This window comes from Channa argus, chromosome 3, assembly GCF_033026475.1.
Source record: "Channa argus isolate prfri chromosome 3, Channa argus male v1.0, whole genome shotgun sequence".
NCBI classification, from domain to species: Eukaryota; Metazoa; Chordata; class Actinopteri; order Anabantiformes; family Channidae; genus Channa; species Channa argus.
Window position 1 is genome coordinate 16631010 of NC_090199.1, and position 16399 is coordinate 16647408.

At 39.3% G+C, this 16399-nt stretch overlaps 1 protein-coding gene across 8 annotated transcripts in view; it reads right to left on the bottom strand.

Annotated features, from left to right (window-relative positions):
- grin2bb (glutamate receptor, ionotropic, N-methyl D-aspartate 2B, genome duplicate b) overlaps positions 1 to 16399 on the bottom strand; it is a 120438-nt gene that overhangs the window by 14655 nt on the left and 89384 nt on the right. For all 8 annotated transcript variants that reach the window (XM_067497726.1, XM_067497724.1, XM_067497727.1 and 5 more), the window contains 7 exons: positions 10130 to 10244; positions 9756 to 9961; positions 7725 to 7896; positions 5767 to 5920; positions 3934 to 4059; positions 2435 to 2664; positions 961 to 1121 (listed from right to left, as the gene is read on the bottom strand). In XM_067497726.1, coding sequence (XP_067353827.1) covers positions 961 to 1121; positions 2435 to 2664; positions 3934 to 4059; positions 5767 to 5920; positions 7725 to 7896; positions 9756 to 9961; positions 10130 to 10244 — 1164 coding nt within the window. The remainder of the gene's footprint in view (positions 1 to 960; positions 1122 to 2434; positions 2665 to 3933; positions 4060 to 5766; positions 5921 to 7724; positions 7897 to 9755; positions 9962 to 10129; positions 10245 to 16399) is intronic.

Here is a 16399-nt window from a genome sequence, read left to right on the forward strand (position 1 = left end):
AAATATGGATCCCTTACTTACTATTCTATTTTCTTCTTTTCTATGGCAACGATGGCTTGCCTAAGACAACTTCTCCTATTCTGATTAATAATAAATATTTTATATAAATGAAAACATTAACCTTAAAGGGAAAGAGAGGCAGCACTATTAAACATGTCACAAATGGCATCCACTGAGGAAGGCCACAAGATGAGTGTGAAGGCTACAAAACAAGTAAGCTGGTCTTTATATCAAGTTGTTTTAGTCAAAAGGCTGTTTTCAAGGGCGAGAATGAACTTTTAAGCTAACTTGACTATCGTTTAGGCCTAATAACAAAATCTGACATGTGACAAGATGTTAATCGCCTGCCATATCACATTTGATAGGGAAAACTCTGTGTAGTATTTTATTCTATTCCTGTCCATTCTTCTCTAGCCATATTACGTCTGAGTGATGAACTGACATGACAGTTGCCTTCTTGGTGACAATCTACATTCAAATGGTGCCTCGGGACTCTGCAGGCCTCTGTGAACAGCAGCTCAAATTCTCAAACACCAGAGGACCTTCACTATTTTCCATTCTTAATGCTAATTATTGAGCAGAGGTCAGTGAAACATCAGAAGACAGAAATAGAGGAAACACTGACGAGGAAGGAGAATATTAGCCTTCCCAACCAATGAAAGTGAATATTAGTTAAATATTACTACTGTAGATTTAACAGTAGCTACAGGCTAGGCTGCTATTCTGAGTGCCACTGGCAGGCAGATACACAGCTCTGTCGGCTGCCCACCCACAATGCTCTGTCTTCCTCTGTCTTCATCTACTTCTTCCTTCATCATCATCTTTTCTCTGTATTGCATCAGTATGGAGCCTCACAGCTCCACAACGCTATTTTCTCCCTGCTGAGATCCTTTCAACTGCCTCCTTCCTTATATCTCCCATCTGTCTCTCCAGCCTCCCCTCCATCTCTCTTCTCCTCACCCGGTCTTCAGGCTGTACAGTGCTTCGTCTACATTCTTCTGGTGGAAGCTGGTCATGTAGGTATGCATGTCCCGGTAGTTGTTCCGGATGTTGCGCTCTGTACTGCCATTAGGCACTGTGCCGAACCGGAAAGGAGGTGAGAATTCGTTCGGTTTCTGGAACTGTGGTGGAGTTTGTCCGGAAAGGAAAGCACAAAAAGAAAATGACAGAGGAGTGCTTGTTAGCATCGAAAAGGCACTGAGCCACATTAAATAGCCTTTGTTGAGCAGGAGAACAGGACTACAGTTTTGGAAGTTCAAAATTAACTACATGGTTAGAGTTGTGCTCATAAATTTTTAGAAAAAACAGGCAGAATCTATATATTTTCTATTGGTTCATCAATTTTATTTCTCTAAGTAGTTTTTTGTTTACTTTGTAAAGTGTCATGATTTTCAGTTTACAATCATAAAACAAAGAAAAGTAGCAAATGAAAAGAAACTAGAACGTTGTACATTTGTTTTTTCAGGGAATATTCTACTATTAAAATGAAAAGTGATTTATTTTCTGTTTTTCAATCAAATCCTTAATCATTGATTGTTTTAGATAAGTTAATAATATAGTGGTATTCAAAGAAGATGAAGGTTTGAAGATGAAGATGAAGGAGATGAATCCTCCATGGGATTTTTAATCATCCCATGGAGGATTAACGTTAATAATTTTAAGTCATTGTTAATCAAATGTTTCTGCTTAGTTTTCCTTTAATATCTTTATAAAAAATTATGAATATTTGGGATTTAGACTTATGATTATACAAACAGGCTAAAAACATTGTTTTCGACACTAAAAACTTGTGATGGACATTTTGGCATGTTTCTTTTACTAGTAAAAAAGAAATCAGTAGTTTTTAACTAGGTATACATTTGTGTATCCCAAAAGACTCTTAATAAGCTCAGCTAATTTAAAAATAAACAAATAAATAGTTTGTCAACAATATATCCACATATAAAAGCACAACAAAATGCCCAAACAGAATTATAAATTGGCACGAGTGTGATCTTGGATAAATATAATTTGACAATGATTCATTAACTACCAGATAAATGGGGGTAACTGAACCTTTTCGCCACCTCCTGAAATCCACTGAGACTGCAGAAACACTGGTGTGTATGCCGAGGTCTTTGAATAACTAAAAGTGCTGGTTTACAAAAACACTGATGATTGATGTGTATGAAAAAAAGTTTTAACAATATTCAGAGATTCACTCATCTATTTGTGGTGTGGTGGTATGTTGGGCAAAAAATATTTGGAACTACTAAAATAAATAACTATGAACAGTCAACCTGTACAAATAAGGCCTAAACAAATAATCAGCATGAAAATAACCATTTGTTGCAGTCCTCTGTGACAAACCACTAATAAGCCATTCATAATCTGCCTCACATTGCATATTTCACACAACTGCTCCACAACCCCTCGATTTCTCTTGAATTCACACCTTTTTGTCTGATAAGCCAGACACCTGGTCGACATACTCCTCCTGGATCATGAAGGCAGCCAGGTTGGCAGTGTAAGAGGCCAGGAAGATGACAGCGAAGAAGGCCCAGACTGACACCATGATCTTACTAGTGGTGCCTTTGGGATTCTGCACAGGCACAGAGTTGTTGAAAACCAGACCCCAAAGTAGCCAGATAGCCTTACCAATGGTAAACGAGGGCCCGCCAGGCTCTGGAAGACAGTGAAGAAGGGAGGACTCAGTGCAGTAAAAAAAAATGTTGAAAGAAAGAGAATGCAAGAAATCAGTTGTAGTAATTATACTGTAACATCACCAAATCTGCATTTACTCATGATTGCCACTCATATATGGCAGCAACACAGGCTAGATTTATTCTCATCCTTTAGTTTGTCAGTGATCGCAGGATGTGCTGTACAGTCCACATCTGCTTTTTCTGACATGGTCATGACAACCCACTTTTAAAGACTACCTCTCTTCCACCTACTGCCATGGCAGGATGACAAGGTGGCAAAAACACTACCTACTGAAGCAGCATGGAACCAGAGACAGGGAGAATGAGGGGATGGGGAAACAGCAAGGTTACAATTATACTACAGCTGCTAGAGCAGGAGCATCAGTACAGGACAACAACCTTAAATAGCCTAGCCATTAAACCACACACACCATCCATGATAGAAAACATAAAAAATAAACTACAGTAGTGCAGAAAACACAACTTCAAATGAAACACCATTACTCTTATCCCCCCTGGTCCTTCATAAAAATGCTGTTAGCAGAAACATAACACCTCTCTGATTTCATCTTGAGTGGCTGCTATTGTGGCAGACTAATGCAATCCAAGAGTCAAACAGAGCTGGATGTATAAAACCTGGAGAAAAAAAATAGATGGAATCTGAACCATTGATTTTGACAGACAAATTGATTTGAACGGGCTGCTGGAATCGTATTTGATTCAACGTGGTAGTCTTGCTCATACTAACAGAAACCATTAGAGATAACATGCATTTCAATGTAGGGTAATAAACCTGTTTCAGTGCATTAATCTACAAGGTAGATGTCAATGTGTAACACTGGTGTAACATATAATTATGGGAGAGTAAAAATACATAATGCAAAAAAAGCAGAGTCTTTGTTCACACAGTGATGCTAAGAATACTTAAGATCATCAATCTGCTTCTTGTCAATGATCCTTTTCATTAGAGAAAGAGCTTAAGTGATTGTAGATGTAGATAAGTACCCTAAGACACTAAGTAGAAAGTCCCAGGGCTCCAGTTGCACTCATTCAAAAGGGGATCGCCAAAGTAATTTAGACTTTAGAACAAAACATGCCAACTAACTCTTCATTTTAGCACATGGCAGTGCCTAACAATGTACCTCATTGTCGCCTTTTCACAGTATGGAAAAACTGGGTCCAGGCTTGTGTGTGTGTGTGTGTGTGTGTGTGTGTGTGTGTGTGTATGTGTTTGTCTATGTCTTCTTACCTCGTCCATCTGCCAGACAGCGATTGTAACCCACTGGGCTGAAGTACTCAAACACAAACACAGCCACGGCCGACACTATCAGCAACATCACAAACATCATCACCCAGACATCAGCACTGAAGGGCTCTAAAACACAGAGAGAGACGTTGGGAGGAGGTGGTGCAGCAGGGAGCAGAGAAAGTAAAAAGAAGGGAGAAGGAAGGTTGTGGGAAAATAGAGAAACACATAAAAATTCCCCCATGGTATTCACATGATTATCTGTATTAAGTGATATTTATTGTGTGATATTTGTTGCACATTTATGTTTCTCTTTTTGTGAACAAGCACTTCTCAGGAGAGAAACTGTGTGGAAAGTAGGTAGATGTGAATGGACAGATGTACTCATTGAAATGGGCACTTTTTTCACCACTTGCTCCGTACTCAGCTTTGCAATTTTCACACACAATACAGTCTGTGACAAACACCATGGAGCTGCAGTTAACAAAACAATCCCACCACTAGGTCCATTTACAAGCTGTTCTGTGGAGAGTTTCACTGTATCATACAATCTCCACCAGTAGATGCATTTTATTCAGCTGTCATTGAATTCTAAAGGTGTCAATTTCCATTTTTCTAAGCACTTACAATTTAGTTTAAAACTTACATAAACCCCGAATCCCCGAAAATTTCTGACTCTCATTATCACTTTTTCTCAATAGTCAATGTATTAAGATTATTTGATTTTTACTGATGGATGAAAACACAGCAACCTCTAATTCAGAAACAATAAGACTGTAAACGCAAAACACTGAAAAACTTGGAACCCGTGTTTGACCTTTGCCTTAAAATTAATTAAAGGTTTGATTAGCAATCAAATAATGGATTAATCCACTATTATCATCTTTTTTTTTACCATTTACATGCTCAGAATTTAAACAACTAATTTTCCTTTGTGCAGTCTTGTACTGTATAATGACAATAAAGCTAAACCAGTCGTGCTTTATGTGTTTCAGCCATAGTGAAACTTCAACATACAAGAAATGGCACTAAAAATATTAGGATCCCTTGCTTCAGAAAAGGGGCAATAACATATATCACAGGGGTCACCAACATGGTGCCCATGGGCATCCAATTTTTTTGTTGCCATTCTTTTTTAAATCACATTTGAAAGTTATTGTGAAAAATCATTTACATGATCCGTGTCTTCACATAGATGAATATCATTAATTTAATTAATTATTAATAATAACATATAATTAATGGTAAATTGAGCAAATTTGTTCTTTCAAAAGTGCGTATTAAACTGGTGGCCCTTCGAATTAATCGGTACCCCAGAAGTAGCTCTCAGTTTCAAAAAGGTTGGTGACCCCTGATATATCAGAATTACTCTGTTGTTAGTAAAAGTCCTGCTTTCAAAATTCAAGTTTTTATTTGAGCAAATATGAGTAACTGTACTAAAGTATCCAGGAGGATCCAAACGTTTTTAGGATTCAGGAGTGCTTCTTACCTCCTGTCCCAAAATCCCAGCAGAGCTTCTTCTAATTAGCCATGTAACCAAACAGATGTATGGGTATACGCTGTCTTTAATATATTATAATACATCATCATTTATTACATGCTGATCATGTTTTTACACAGAATGTAAAATTTTTTGTCACAGAATGTAATTATAAAGTACCTACAAATTTTACCTAAGTGCAGCCCTTCTGTTACCATTGCAAACAAATATACGTATTTTAATAATTTAATAATTCTCACAGAAAAATATTAAACTTTTCAGCTGTTATATGTCTGTGTGTGTTTTTGACTGTGTGATGTACATCTGCCAGAAGCATCAGGTGTGTTTCTGCCTACCGAGAAAGGCAGAGGGGGAGACAGTTCCATTGCTACGGGACACCATGACACTAATCCCCGTCTCGATGAACGGCACAGAGAAGTCAATGACCTCTGACCTTTCCTCGTTGATGGTGAGCGAACCCACTGCCATGTGGGCATTCTTCAACACCACCTGAGGTTCAACCACAGACAGATAGAAACAGACAGGAGGGAAGCATGGCCGTTCAGAGAATGGAGAGCATTTCCTGCTTCGTATTCCCAGCACGGCATTTCCTAAACATGCCACCATCGCAGCCAAAGAAGCTATTTCAGTAGAAATGAAAAAGGTGAGAAAGTCATTACGATACAGGGTTAGGATTTGACTACCCACAACCCTGGCCTCCCTCTGAGGGTGTTCGGGTATATTTAGCCCTAAGTTTCTGGAGCCATGAATAAAAATGGAGCACAAAAGGCTGAGTTAATGAGAGCAATGTTTGCCAGAGTGAGCAGGAATCCTACGCACAGTTTTTTTCTCTTTGTTTGTCACACTTATTCATAAAGGCCTGCGCTCTCTTCTCTCTCTGTTTCTCTCTCATTCTGTTGTCTGCATCGGTTGTCCTGCTTTCCTCCATTCAAATGAAATCATTAGCTGCTTGCTTAGGCATTTAAGGACATGGAATAATTCATCCATTCATGCATGCATTGAATGTTTGCATAGACCTGTCTCTGTGGTGCAGTATATCTCAGGAAGTTTACAACACAATCTACAACATGTGGACTTAAGATCCGTAATGTAAAGTGTATGTGTAATTTTATTTTACCTTACACATCTTAACTCATCTAGGTTCTTAATATAATAACAAAGTTGCTTGTTCTTTGGCATATTAATAGAGTTGGACATGTGCATGATGTCTAATGTGTAATGTGTGCGAGAGAGAAGTGGACCTTTCCCTGAGGCTGCTTTCTTTCTTTTACCTCTCTTTTCAATCACATTTTTTTTCTATATATGTCTTTTTCTTTCTCTGACTGGGAACTTCATCGTTCTCCTGAGGGTTTGCAGAGCTGATCACAGACCCCCTTCAGGCTAGGTGTGGGGAACAAGTGCTTGATGGCGTGACAGAGACACAGAGAAACTAACATTCAGAAAATCTAATTAGCACTGTTGTAAAAATAAATTACTGTGGGCAATAAAACAATCTCTGGTTGTAGTGGCATTTGAATTCGCCACATTATTAAGCTGATATTTAAATATTGTAAATCACTTTAGTCTGCACACTGTGTTCATTTTGTAAAGAAAATATAATTTTAGCAGTAGAAGGATGAAGGGAGTAAGAACCATGAAAAAACAACAACGAAAACATCAAGCATACGTATGTTGATTAAATGAACATAAACTCTGATAGATAAATGCAAAAAATAAAAAGAAAATGAAGGAAGCTATATCTGTTGTATTATATTGCCAGCAAATTCCAAATTGAATTCATTTTGGCCTGTTTACAAGACATTTGGTGGGTTTATAACAAAAAGGAGCAAACAAATAACTCTAGAACACTGCTTTCAACTGATTAACAGTAAATGATTAGTTTAATATTTTCCTGACTAAATTATAACTTTGTTAATTTCACATATGTGCACTTTCTCGCAGAAATTTGCCAACTACTGAGGTTACACATTGTCGAATGGGCACAGTCAAACTTCATTTAACAAATGCAATGGGATTATGAAATTTGGAAATACATTTTTTAGCTATACTCCACTGATGCCTCAAACCTCGAACACTCCCACTTGGACTTTACTTCAGTTTTTCTGTGTCATTACACATGGAGTAGCATGTCCTCAATGAGGCATAATGATTCCACTCAACTAGGAAAAAAGGTAAATAGTTGTGGGGATACAACAGTACATTCCACTTCTAATAAAATATTCAAGGCAGTAGTTGACCTGACAAATATATGAAGTTATGGTGTTTATGTGTAAAAAAAGTTACATTTCTTCACCTCTCCAACCATGCCATTCCATGTCCCATTAACTTTCTTGCCGTGTTTGCCGTTGGTGACCAGGTAAAGGTCATAAGTAAACTTCACTGTTTTGGCAATCTTCTTCAGGATGTCTATGCAGAATCCCTTACAGCAGCGCTTGATGTAAATCCCTGAATCCCCTGTCTGGTTGCTGGCAGGTGGAAGGGAAAGAACAGAAGATCAGGTTTCAGCAATCTGTGATCCATATTCCATATTTAAGTACAAACATAAACTAGCAGTGAAAGGACATCAGCAGAGATGAAATGAAATAAAAGAAAAAACAAACAAAGAGAAACACAATGAACATCCAATTGTCATTTGCATAGTTTGCAGGTTTTCAAACAGTACCAACCAAAAACTCTAGGTTGTTTCACTGATGAGCACTATTTACTGTACAAAACACAAGATACAGGGATCTAGTCTTTGAGCAGCATTGGAGATGATGCTGCTCTTTGTTATACACTGACAAACATAAACAAGACATGATCTTTGGCTCTCCATGATGGATGGCATTTTCCATGTATCACCTTTTACACTAAATCATAAAATGATCCACATCATGTAAAAGCAGCTGTGTGACACAGAAATGAAAAGAGCAACATCAGTGAAAGACTTTAGGTTAATTTCCTCATGCATTCTTCAACATACACATTTACAGTTTTAATCTAGCACAAGTGGTTTATATATTCTTATTTTAATTATGCAGTAATGGAGGACAAAGAATAATGCACACTGAGTCACAAAATTGACAAAACAGTGTGTCATCAATCAACAGGTTATTTTGGCTCACAGCAGATACAGGTGCATAGCAGCTGTGGGCAACAACACAATGGCAGCTTTGGCACAGTTAGAGGATGTTGCCGATGCCAGACCAAGGACAAATGTGTTTGTTTGAGTGTGTTTTTTTATTCACAGAAGAGAGTGTCAACTTCCATTTATAGAAAATTGCGGAATTATGAATTCAGCTCCTGCAAGAGAACGACCTTCATGATCACTGAGATAAGACACACTGTATAACATGGAATAATGTGAACAAAGGGGTTTGTTTATCTATCTGGCGCTAAGACTGTGTCCACACATTTCTACTTCTGTGTACACAAAGACAGATCTACACAACAGGAGTGTTTTTTGGCCTGAGAGAAATGCTGCATATTCTCTGTACTATATAGCTGCCTCTGCCTGAAATAGAGTGTGTGAGAATGTCTTTGAAGGAAGTGACAGACAGAAGGGGGGAGACAAGGAGAATATGAGATAGAAGAGGGTGAAAGATCAGATTTGAACCTGATGATGTAGGACACCCTCAGGAGATTTCAGGTAGGGCAGTAACAGAACAAGAGGCCAATGAAGGAAATTCATTATCACACACCAAGGAGACAGGATAGCAAGAGGGTCAGGGTGAAGAGTCAAGGGAAGGGAGAAAAATTGTGACAGGAAATAGTAACAGAAAATAATCTAGTTGGTAGAGGGGAGACCAGGGTGAAGGTCAGAGGACAAAATAGATTAGTTTTTTTAATAATAAAGAAACATTTGGAGAATCCAAAAGATTAGAAGAAGCCAAAGCCAAAGAAGAAATTAGAAGAAGCCAAAGAAGCAGAAAAAAGACAAATCAAGCAAATCTAATTTGTGACTGTGAACATTCCTCTATACACATATACGCAAGTTACAAATCCGTGACCTACAGTATGTCTTTATGTATATCCTTTTTTCATCTTTTTTGTTTTATGGGCTCACTTATCAACTTTTGATTTTATTGGTATAACTTTATATACACGCAGAAAGTAACATGGTACACCAGAAAGGTTTGAAATAAATTTTATTCATAAATCATTATGTCGTTCAGTTTCTTTGACAAAAAGTGTTCCATTCTAAGGACTTGACTCCACAATCTTCACACTGTATTCACACAGTAAAATCAAATCAGACTGTCTGTTCTATGAAGATGTAAAGGCATAACTTAAAATCTATGGTAGCACATGTTTTTAACAACAAGGTCCAATTTTAGATCCTTACCTGAGTTTGAGCTGTTTGCGGCACGGCACGGTATTTCTCATACAGGTCCCACTGAGCGGGTCTACATCCTCCACAATGACAAATGGCGCCTCCTCCAGAGTCACAATAGACAGGTGGTCTTTACGCTCCTCCGCTCCAGAGTACAGCTCAAAGCGAGGCCACACATGGTACCTCATCGTCAAAGAGCCTCTCTCCCACTTGCCAACCTGCATGAGTGAGTGGGAGGAGAGTTGTGTGATCTACAGGCTATTGTAACAGGTACTTCAGCTAGATTACTCCAAACAAAAATGTGACAGACACACCCCAGAATGTGACAAATACATACTAGAAAACAAGAGAAGAGAAGCAGAGAAAGGAGAGGAGAAGATATTCACCCTGTCCCATTGTCTGTCCTTGTCTAGAAGAATGATGACCAGTTTGGGAAACATCTGGTGGCCCTTTTCGCTAAATGACAGGTTTCGGCCTTCAAACGTCACATTCATAAGGTACCTGAGAACAAGCATTCATGTTTGAGTTACAAATATATATGTCTTGTGATAGGTAGAGTCTAGATTTTTACATTTATGTCTAATCCATGATTATAAGTACAATGGACATAAAAAAACTTTCAACAGAATATTCTTTTTCGACTGCTGACACCAGAACAAACTAAACATGCAGTAATGTTTTTGGTTTGAGTGTTTAGTTATTTATTTCTTAATCGCATTAACTGATTTTCGGGCATTTGGCATCTGCACGACCAGCTGTAAATACAACAACATCAGCAAACAGTCAGCGTCTTCATCCTGGGCCTTTGGTAATTTTAAAACCATAACTCTCTCTTTTAGCTCTGGTTTCAGACCCTTCCTTGGTCTTTACCAACTCACCAGGGAAACATCTGACTCTTTAGCTGCTAAATACTTTGCTAATTTACCAACCAGTCCCTCATTGTGTCTGCTGTTTGGTACTGAGTAGATATTGTAAAGAGAGTTGTACAACTGTAGTCAGAAATTATAATAAGAAAGTGAATCATAAAAAAGTTAATTTGCAGGCTGTGCAATAAAAAAGACTTGCAAGATGCTAAACTGCTGAAGAGCTGGGTAATCTTTCATACGAGCTTTACGGGCTACGATAAAACATCAAGGGGGTACCGGTACAGCACTGCTTATAGTGTAACCCTCTGGTCGAAGCTCCAAAAGTGTCATGAGGCTATCATACTCACAGTGGGAGGGTTAGATGGAGAAATACATAAAACCAAATTGAAATACTTAGCCAAAACATCTGACTCTGACTGTACATCTGAATTGTACACACAGCTTTTATTGGTAATGATTCAATGCTATCAAACACTCAGATCAAATACTTGACAGTGTAATACTACATTTGGAGATGACACCTACAGATTTCATATTATCCTTCTGAGAACACATCAGCTTTGTTGATTTATTAAAACTGTGTTATGTATTTTATTGAATTATGTATTTTATTATAGTATATGTCTTTTTTATATCTTTAAAAGAAAATTCAGCAGCGCTGTGGTCCTAAAGCAGGAGACTTTTATAGGAGAAAGCCTTTTAAGACATGTAAATTTTGCAAAACTGCAAAATCCTCTTTAGAATTTGTTAAGCAAACCCACTTTTATCAAACGACTTTGCTATAATTTATTTTTAACTGTGTTGTTATGTGGTGTTAGTAGCAGTAACCTTTACAGTATGTTTCATGCCCTCCTGCCAGTCTTGACTACAGTGGGAAGTCACATACAGTTCATTCATATCTGTTAAGCATGGAAATGAAAACTGAAACTGAGCAGAAGTGCCATTCTTATTTACAATCCCACTGTACTGTATGTTTACTGAAAACAGAAATTCTGACAGATCAAGAGGGGTGAGTGTACGGAAGTAGTGGAGTGTATTAACTGCCTATCTGAATATACAGTATATCATTGTAGACATATATGTGTGTCAACAAGTGTACAGAAGTATGAGATTAGCTGGAATCATCTCTTTCTGTCCTGCAGCCTCCTTCCCTCACTCTTGCACATCCTGATCTGTGGGCTGTCATCACCATGGAGATGCTCTGCCTTTGAAACAATCCACCAGAGAAATAAATATCATGTTTGAATGCAACGAGTCAGGGGCTGATTGAGTGCGTTTGATGCAGTTTTAAAAGAGGTGCTATGCACATTACTCCAACCAAGTGAACTGTGTGACAAAATAAATACATGTATTCACAAGTTAGTAGGAAAAGCAGAGAACAGATGAGCAATGGGCCTGAAACTTACCCAAGATTGTATCGCCAGTACCTCCTACCAGAACATTCAGTATCTCTATCCGTAATGTCTTTGACTACATTTATTCCCACCTCAAACAAACACGCACATACAAACACACACACGCGCAGACCTAAGTAGGATGCATGCTTGGAGCAAATCAATATTATGAGTCAAGCCTCCATGAAATGCTGCCTACTGGCTGGCTACCACACTAAAAATTCAGTAATATATGTGTAACATGGGATTAGCCTCCTTAGCATAATCTGTGAATAGAAAACCGTAAAGATCAAGGTGGAGTGGGTGGAAGCTCTGGAAGTCCAACTTGTTGCCACCCTGACACCATGACAACCCATGTGATCTGTAACAGCCTATATGTGTGTGTGTGTGTGTGTGTGTGTGTGTGTGTGTGTGTGTGTGTGTGTGTGTGTGGAGGGGTGTGTGTGTGAGTGTCACTATCATGAGGTGACGTGTCATTATACGCAAAACTGCAACATAGGGATGCAGGGTGCCTCTTAATACCAGCATAATATAATGTGTTGCCATGGCACCCACAACCACAGCAATTTTTGTGCAATCAGCTGTGTTGCCATGGGAACAGTTATCTCACCCAGGCAGCTGGGTGAAAGGGAGAAATAAGTATTTTTCTGTTTAAACCTTAGTGTTTATCCACTTTCCCTCATGCTGTCTTTTACTTTTAGATCAATCTCTCCATCTCACCTCTGAGCAGCGTGTCGAATCACACATCAATAGGATTCATCAGCCCGCACATTAACCTGAACCTTTACAAAGACTGGTGCGTGCTATGAATTTGCAGCAGAGGAGGCTGCTTTGTTTATTATTTTGTAGCCCTGTACTATTGAGCTTTTATTTGCGGTTTGATTCCTTCTCATGTCAGAATTCCCCTCTGACTCTGCTGGAAGAAGAAAAAAATGAATAAATAAAAACTAGAGGGATGAGCTACTAACAGAACCTCATGTGGCTCCATCACAGCCATATGCAGCGATTGTGTGCGCCTCACTCACCAACTGTTCCCCAACTAATCACTGGCTGTGAGGGGAATTTATTTTTTCGTTACAGAGACACTGAATCATCAGTAGCATGGACACAAACCCCTCTTTTTATAACCAGGTTTTAAAATCTCTAATGTATTTCACAGTAATTTGATCTCCGAGGCAAGCTGAAAAGGGTCAAAAATTCTCCTTCCTTGCAGTGCAGCTTAGAATTGTGTGAAAACCCAAACCGATCAGCCAAAACATTTACACCAAATGATGTAAATATTTGTGGCTCATCAATAGTGATCAGAATGGGCTCTTTGCTGCTACACACCACTGTGCTCTGACACCTGTCGATCAGGTTACTCCACAACATTAAAATCATCAGTTGGTCTTTATACCGTGGATGATCTGTGTGTATCTTTGCTTTGTTTGGGACTTGTGTGTGCGTATTTCAGATGTCTGTGAAGCATGTATACACATACTATATCAGGTTTGGATGGATGAGTCATAATCTGGGATGACTGCAGAAGACCTGCATCTGAAGAGTTACTACACTTCAAGTCCTGTAGGAGAGAAGCAGTGACTCTGTGAGGAAATGGTGCAATATGCAATATGAACAACTACAGGATATGGACTATTATGGTGATGCAGAGTACATATGGTTTAAAAGCTGTGCCATTTGTTCACTCAGTAATAGCACAAAGTAACCAACACAATTCAGAAAAGACACAACTGTACTAAATAAGTTTACAGTTAAGTTTGCTTCCCTTTACACTGAAATGGCATGCAAGGGAATGCAAACTTAACCCCTAAACATAAAATAATATTATTGCACATTTAGCTAGTATCAGTGTTCATCAGATGTAACAAAAATGGCTAAGGAATGTTTAATGCCTAATGTGTTGCCCCCCTCATTGATTTAGAATAGGGTGGTCAAATCATTAGAACCACCTCTTCTTATAATGCACTCCATTAAGACTCCACTACCTACTTTCATCTCAGTAACAAACACATAGTAGAATTATCACCATTTTGACAGTTTCAACTCAAAATCTGAGAAATTCTAACTTTGTAAAAGTAACATTTATGACAGAGGCACTTTATTGGATTACATTTAATTGCACAGTTGGTCATAATGTTAGGCCTGATTGGTGTAAATCAAAATAATGAAAACTATATTGATCCCCCTATTTAAATTAATTTAAAATAAAATAAATTTCTGATTAAAAAATTATTTGTAGTAGTTGATGAAAAACATCTTTGTTTGAATCATTTCATCATAAACTAAAGGGATGCAAAGTTTTGCAGCCAAGTGTACATCAGCCAGAGGTGTCACTTCAAATCTAATAATAATAATAATTATTATTATTTTATTATTATTATTATTATTATTATTATAGCCCTAGTAATAAATGTGTTCTAATAAATGCAAGCAACTATGATCTTTATTAAAATTTAAAAATATATGATTTTTGCAGTGAAGGGGTGAAGACTGTTTTTATTTACGTTATCTAAATGAGATAACATAAACAAAGGCCAGGCTGTGATGCTGGCCCTTGTTGCTCTGGTGATCATCTCTATCTCTCCTCTCTGCTCTGAAGACCCCTTTTAACACGACGGCCGGTCACTTTGAATACCTGGTCTTGTCCTTTGGTCTAACTAATGCTCCGGCTGTATTCCAGAACTTGGTCAATGATGTGTTGGGAGACATGCTGAAGAAGTTTGAGTTCGTCTACCTAGACGATATCCTCATCTTCTCCTCCTCTGAGACTGGGCATGTCGCACATGTCAGAAAGGCTCTAAGCTGGTTATATCAAAACTATCTCTTGTTTGTCTCCGTCTCCATCTCCTTTCTGGGGTTCCTTATCTCCTCAGGGAGCATGGAGATGGACCCTGGGAAAGTGAGCACAGTGAAGCACTGTCCCATTCCCAAGTCCTGGAAGCAGCTGCAGCTTTTCTTCGGGTTCACCAATTTCTATAGGGGATTTATTAGGGGCCATTAGGGGCCATAAACTTACCTCTGGTAAGAGACCATTTCCTGGTCTCCTGAAGCTGATAAGCCCTTCTCTTGCCTAAAGGACACGTTCTCCTCAGCTCCCATCCTCACTCTTCCTCATCCCAGTAAACAATTTATTGTAGAGGCTGATGCGGGGTGGGGGCTGTCCTGTCTCAGAGGGCCGGCTTCACCTGTGTAGCTTCTTTTCTCGCTGTGTCTCTGAGGCAGAATCGAGAACTCCTTGCAGTCAAATTGGCGTTGGAGGAGTGCAGGCATTGATTGGAGGGGGTCCTCACAGACCACAAAAACCTAGGTTATGTCTGGTTATGCCTTAGGCTCGATGGGCCCTCTTCTTCAGCTGCTTTCAGTTCATCCTAGTCTACCGCCCTGGTCACAAGAACACCAAAGCTGATGCTCTCAACCATGTATTTGATTCCTCCTCTGCTCATTAGGAACCAGACTTAATTTTACCATACTCGTTCGTTTAGGTGTCACCCGACCAGGGGCCCCAGTTTATAACAAAAGAGAGTTTTTTAGGCTGCTAGGCGTCACATTTCGTCTTTCTTCAGGGTTTTACCCTCGAACCAATGGTCACAAAAAATCAAGATCTGGAGACTGGGCTCCGGGTCCTCTGCTCCCAGGACCCATCCTCCTGTTCTAAGAATGTGATCTGGGTCGAGTAAGCCCACAACTCCCTACCATCAGTCTCCACGGGATTGACCCAATTTCAGGTATTGTACGGTTTTCAATCTCCACTATTTGACTCCTGTAAAGAGAATCATCTGTTCCTTCGCCACAGGCATCCATGCAGCACTGTCAGCGGGCCTGGAGGAGGGTTCGAAGTTCTCTCTGATCTGCTGACAGATGCCGTAGCCATGCCCCCGAGTGTCATGTGGGCCAGCGAGTATGGCTCCACGACGATAGCAGAAGGCTGCCCTACTGGTTCATCAATCCATTCCCCAATGTGAAGGTGATCAACCCTGTGGGGGTAAGACTGCGACTCCTCAGATCTCTCATAATTCACCCCATGTTTCATGTTGCCCGTGTTAAACCTGTCATCTCTAGTGACCTGGTGACCTTTGTCAGCTCCCTTCCATCCCGATGCTCTGGCTGGGCTGTAGTGAATCACCCACCGCTCATTCCCTCGTAAGAATTCCGTTATCACAATTTAATACTCTGGAGTTTTAAGCTGTCACTTATGTTCTCTCTCTTCCCTTCATGATTTGGCCTTCAGTTCTACTTCCCAGGACTTTTTTTTTGTTGCCCCCTTTTTTTTCCCCACTTCCTGTTCCTAGTCCTTTCTGCTTTAACTTTTGTTATCACTCATTATTGTTTGACTAACTATTTAGGTCCAGCTTTCCCCACAGTTCCCTGCCAGATCCTCATCTCACTCCCTGCCTAC